General features: G+C 47.5%; 1 protein-coding gene across 1 annotated transcript; it reads left to right on the top strand.

Annotated features, from left to right (window-relative positions):
• The first annotated feature begins 378 nt into the window (after window positions 1–378).
• On the top strand, window positions 379–3,296 carry OTUD1 (OTU deubiquitinase 1). The gene has a single exon (XM_059404181.1). The coding sequence runs from the start codon at window positions 631–633 to the stop codon at window positions 2,077–2,079; it is 1,449 nt and encodes a 482-aa protein (XP_059260164.1). The 5' UTR covers window positions 379–630; the 3' UTR covers window positions 2,080–3,296.
• Window positions 3,297–5,812: the final 2,516 nt, after the last annotated feature.

The following is a 5,812-nucleotide window of genomic DNA, read 5'->3' as shown; positions in this document are numbered from 1 at the left end:
CAGCGCGCCCGTTTCGCTCCCAGCGCCGCGGGCCACGCCCGTGACGTCCGCCGAACGGGCCGGGGGGGCGGGGCGTGGGCCGGGGGGGCGGGGCGTGGGCCGGGGGGGCGGGGCGTGGGCCGGGGGGGCGGGGCGAGCCCGCGCTGTTGAATGGGGCGCCGCGACGAGCCGCACATTCCAGCGGGCCCACGTGACGCGGCCGCGCTGCCTGAGGTAAACAACCGCGGCCCCGCCTCCCGGCCCCTCCGCGCGCCCTGCACTGCTTCTCGCCGGCGGGACGCGCTCCAGCGGGGCGGGCGGCTTTCTCCGAGAGTCCCCAGCGGCCGCCGCGGTCGGAGCAGCGGCAGCGGGCGCGGCGCCCCGAGTCTGCGGGCCGAGCGCGCCGGCAGGGGTCGAGCGCGCGTCCCCTCCCCGCCCCCACCGCGCGTTGTGGCGCAGCAGGAATTTGGCGGGGACCCGGGCGCTATTTGCGGCTCTTGACGCGCCGGCGGCCGGTGGCCCTTCGGTCATTTCTATTCTAGGGGCACTGGGTCATCGCGCCCGGCCTGCCCCCTCCGCCGGGCCCGGAGGGTGTGTCCCCCTCACCCGGGCTCGCCGCGCCTATAAGGGGCCGGAGCGGCGGGCAGGGACATGCAGCTCTACAGCAGCGTCTGCACCCACTACCCAGCCGGGGGACCGGGTCCCACGGCCGCAGCCTCCGCTCCCCCAGCCGCCGCCGCCGCCGCCGCCGCCCCCTTCAAGGTCTCTCTGCAGCCCCCGGGACCCACCAGCGGCGAGCCAGAGCCCGAGACCGGTGAGTGCCAGCCTGCCGCGGCCGCCGAGCCCCGAGAAGCCGCCGCCGCCCCCGCCGCCAAGATGCCCGCCTTCTCCTCCTGCTTCGAGATGGTGTCCGGGGCCGCCGCCCCCGCCTCGGCCGCTGCCGGCCCTCCCGGCGGGTCCTGCAAGCCGCCGCTGCCGCCGCACTACACGTCCACGGCGCAGATCACCGTGCGGGCCCTGGGCGCCGACCGGCTCCTGCTGCACGGGCCCGAGCCCGGCGCCGCGGCCCCCGCCGCTCAGCGCGGCCGCTGCCTCCTGCTGGCCCCGGCGCCGGGCGCCCCCGTCCCGCCGCGCCGGGGCTCCTCCGCCTGGCTCCTGGAGGAGCTGCTGAGGCCCGACTGCCCCGAGCCCGCGGGTCCGGACGCGGCCCGGGAGGGTCCCGACAGAAACTTCCGACTGAGCGAGCACCGCCAGGCCCTGGCCGCCGCCAAGCACCGAGGCCCCGCGCCGCCCCCGGGGAGCCCGGAGCCCAGCCTCGGGCCGTGGGGCGAGGAGCACCCGGCGGAGAGGAGCCTCCGGGGCTGGGAGAAGGTGGGCGACCGCAGCGACCCTTCCGGCGCGGACGAAGCACGGCGGCCGGACCCGGAGGCGGAGGCGCCCCCGGCGCGGAGCGGCGAGGCGGTCCCGAGCGCCGCTGCCGAGGCAGTGATCGTCTCCAGGTCGGATCCCAGAGACGAGAAACTGGCCCTGTACCTGGCGGAGGTGGAGAGGCAGGACAAGTATCTGCGACAGAGGAATAAGTACCGATTTCACATCATTCCCGACGGCAACTGCCTCTACCGCGCGGTCAGCAAGACGGTGTACGGAGACCAGAGCCTGCACCGGGAGCTGAGGGAGCAGACGGTGCATTACATTGCCGATCATCTCGACCACTTTAGCCCCCTGATTGAGGGCGACGTGGGGGAGTTTATCATCAATGCTGCTCAAGACGGGGCGTGGGCCGGGTACCCGGAATTGCTGGCCATGGGGCAGATGCTGAATGTGAATATACATTTAACTACTGGAGGGAGGTTGGAGAGCCCTACGGTATCTACCATGATTCACTATTTGGGCCCAGAGGATTCCCTAAGGCCTAGTATTTGGCTCAGTTGGCTCAGTAATGGACATTACGATGCGGTGTTTGATCACTCCTACCCCAACCCAGAGTATGACAATTGGTGCAAACAGACTCAAGTGCAAAGAAAACGCGATGAAGAACTTGCCAAATCCATGGCCATATCCCTCTCCAAAATGTATATTGAACAAAATGCATGCTCTTGAAGTGTCTGAAAACGTACACCCTGGGAGAATTGCATACATAATGTGTTGGGAGAATTATGAACTCTAATCAGGGTAATAGCACTTTCAAACTTCTAGTAGATTTACCATAGGTGTAATGCCTTAATCATTTTTTTGAATGTTTTCTCCTCAGAGCTGAAGGTTGCTGGGCACCTAAATGATGTTTCATGATGGCTTTGGGTGATCCTACTGCTATTTATAATTTGCTGTATAAAGTTGGCACTACTTAATTTGCAAGCTAGTTTCTCACGGTGTAAATTTGTTCATTCCTGGTAATCTGTTTTCTATAAAAATGTATTTTTGCACAACATTTTTAAAAATTGGTGTAACTTCATCTATGACGTGTTCCATTTTGACAAACAGCTTTCCAGCATAAATCCAGAGAAGTGCTTTATATGAAGTTTATTCCTTTGGACAGACTTTGTGATTTAGTAGTTATTTTATGTTCGATTTGGATTTTATGATCCTTAGATAATTATTTCAAATGGATATTGATGCATTTGTGTTACCAGATGATTGGCCCATTCCATTTTAATGAAAAACAGGTTTGTTTTGGAAATCATTATTTTTCTAGAAATGGTCAACCTTTTAAAGAGAAATATTTAAGGGAAGGTTGTGGGAAGAATTTTCTTTAAGGGATAGTACCAGGTCTTACTTGAATGAGTCTGATATTTGCAGATGGCAGTGTGATGACTATTCTGTACTTTGGTTGGCATTTAGAGTAGATTGTCTGGTGCTCTGAATTGTTTTTATTTATATTTGTCATTTTGTTATAAAAGGATTTTAACTTTGTGACAAGATAAGCCTCCTGCTGCTTGTATTCAACTAAGATTAAAAAAAACTACTAGCATAAATGCTCAAATCAACCTTGGCAGTTGTTCTATAGCAGGAGAATACTGTCTTAATATTTTATTCCTTTTAAATTCTTTCAAAAGGCAAAATAGGATTGCCCTGTATTATGTACAAATAAAAATGTCTGTAAACAAATCTTGTATGGTTTGCTGGGTCAAACAATGTTCTCAACCTAAAATCTATCTCATTTCCACTTTAACTACTAGTCATATTTATTAAATACTGCAGTTTGTACTTTTTTATTTTGTAACATTTTGTGATTTTTTTGTACAATACTGTATTTGTACAATAGAGCGATTCTCAGCTGATGGAATGAATGAATAAAATGCGTAATTTTACTTCTACAATGTCTCTTTGGCCAAGGTGGTTTTTCAATTAAGAAGTGACATTTGTAGGAGCATCTCTTACGTGTATCCATTTTTATTTCATGTGTAAAGATGTCATGGAATTCTGAGGGGGATTTCTTAAGTTCTCACATGAACAGGGTAGGATAATCATTAGTAATTTCAAAGGATAAGTCTTAGTTAACTATACTTCAAAGGAGTAACTCAGGACATTGCTCTCCTTATTTCCAATGCTAATTCCTGTTTAAAACTAGAGTACCGTCGCTAATAAACAGAGAGATGCAAGATTGTGTTAACCAGCACAGCGTTTAAGTATCATAGTTTTGTGTTTCACTTACTCTCAGCACAGATTTAAATGTTTCAGAGGGCGACCAAAACAGTGTTGTTGTAATTTTTATCCAGTCTGGCATCTTGAGACCATGTGAATCTCTTAATTTTGAGATGTGTTAATGGATTTAGTGGGTAAGTACACCTGTAGACATAATCTGAGTATCTTGTTTATTGTAGAATAAAAACAGCTAGTTCGGATGTTTTACTTTACAGTTGATAGTTCATATGTTTATATTTCATGGTTATAGACACATTTGAACTTGAGTTCATCCTTTAACCACATTTTTGCAAGAATGCCATTAGTTATCAGGACAATTTGCTTTAAATGTTAATTAGTGAATTTCTTTTAGATGTTAGCTAATCATGCATCTCTTTTTTTGGGGTAAGAAGAGGTTTACTTCATGGGTTCACTGATTAACTTGGGAAAGAAATTATTTTATTTGAATTACCTGTCTAAATATGCTGCTTTCCTTCTTTATTTAGACATGTATAAAATTTGGGCATGCTTAAAACTTAACACAAATGGATAGACCAATTAGATAGAATTTCCCAAAAAGCCATCTAGAAGTTCATTGCTGTTTTGAAGAAACAAATTCTGGGTTCTGTTTCATTTTCGAATTAGAATCCCAAGTCCTTGATTTAGATTCTCAAGGGTGGTATGTTTAAAAAAATGTAATGAATCCTAAGGTGGTACTGCATGGCAGCATGTTTTTTTAGTTGTCTTGCCTAAGAGGTTTTTATGTCTTAATGTCCTCTTTCTATGGCTTGGTTTTTTGAAGAGAAATACAGTATTGGCCACTCCCTTAGGCTCAGTATGTATTCTCTACTACAGCACCAGCTTTATGTATAGCAGCAGTCCTGGATCACTGAAGATGAGCAGGTGAAGAGCTGGAAATGTGGTTGACTCTTAACTTCTTTTAGCAAACAGATTTTACTAAACAGTTTCTTCCTTCAGATACTCTTTATAGCAGCCAAGAGGCTCAAAACTGTATGAAGCAAACACCTGATGGCTGTGAGCTAAAGTCTCTTTAGTGTATTCCCTTCCCCAGAAAGTATGAGGGAGGAGGATAAAAATCTCTAAGTCAATCCAACTGTGGTTTCAGGGAAATTAGTGTGAAAATCACACTATTAACTTGAAAGTTTTACTAAGGTGGTCCATGGATAAAAACTGATACAAACCACTATTAGCGTGATTTTTTTTTAAAACAACTGTTTCTTTTTTTTTTTTTTTTAAGATTTTATTTATTTATTTGAGAGAGAGACAGTGAGAGAGAACATGAGCGAGGAGAAGGTCAGAGGGAGAAGCAGACTCCCCATGGAGCTGGGAGCCTGATACGGGACTCGATCCTGGGACTCCAGGATCATGACCTGAGCCAAAGGCAGTCGTCCAACCAACTGAGCCACCCAGGCACCCCAACAACTGTTTCATTTTTAAAAATTAAATGGCAAAAACCTAGTTTCCTGACCCTTTAGTTCACTTTCCACTCATATTTCTCTAAAATAAGAAAATGTACTCATTTTCATGTTTAATTGGACTAAGCAGTAAACCTACTGATGAGGCCCAGAAGGATATGTACTTATGATTTTTTTTTTACATGTGATTCTTTTAATTACATTTTTTTAAACTTGTAGTCCATGTGTTTTATATGCTAAAATTTTCATTAGGTGGAAAGGCTTTCTTCAGATATCATATTCTGTAGAGGAGGGGAGATGCCTTAGGATTCCTTGAACATCAGAATTGGTTAGCCTCAGCTTGGGTAAATAGTCCTTATGCTGCAGTGTTTTCTTCATACTTCTGTATTTTTTAAAAAATGGATCTTGAACTAATCACACTGCTTCATTAAAACTTATTTTGTTTCCCCTCTTTTTCTAAAAGGTGAGAAAGTTGAGCTCTTAGAATGTTACCATGGTATTCAGTGTGCTCATATGGAGGAAAAGCATTACAGAATAAAAATAGATTAAAACCTTTGGACATTTGATAATTTAATATGCTGGTAAACATACTGGTAAATTCAAGTGTATATTTCAAATGTGTAACGTGTTCACACTTAACACTTGTTTGTCACATGAAATCTTTAGTCCAGACCTTACTACTATTTTGACATTCCGGGAGTGTCTATAACCATCTCAAAGAGGCACCAAAAAACTGGATGGCATTTAATTCAGTTTCATTCCCTAAATATACTAAG

Source organism: Mustela nigripes, chromosome 6, assembly GCF_022355385.1.
Source record: "Mustela nigripes isolate SB6536 chromosome 6, MUSNIG.SB6536, whole genome shotgun sequence".
Classification (NCBI taxonomy): Eukaryota; Metazoa; Chordata; class Mammalia; order Carnivora; family Mustelidae; genus Mustela; species Mustela nigripes.
This window is presented reverse-complemented; position numbering and strand designations above follow the sequence as displayed.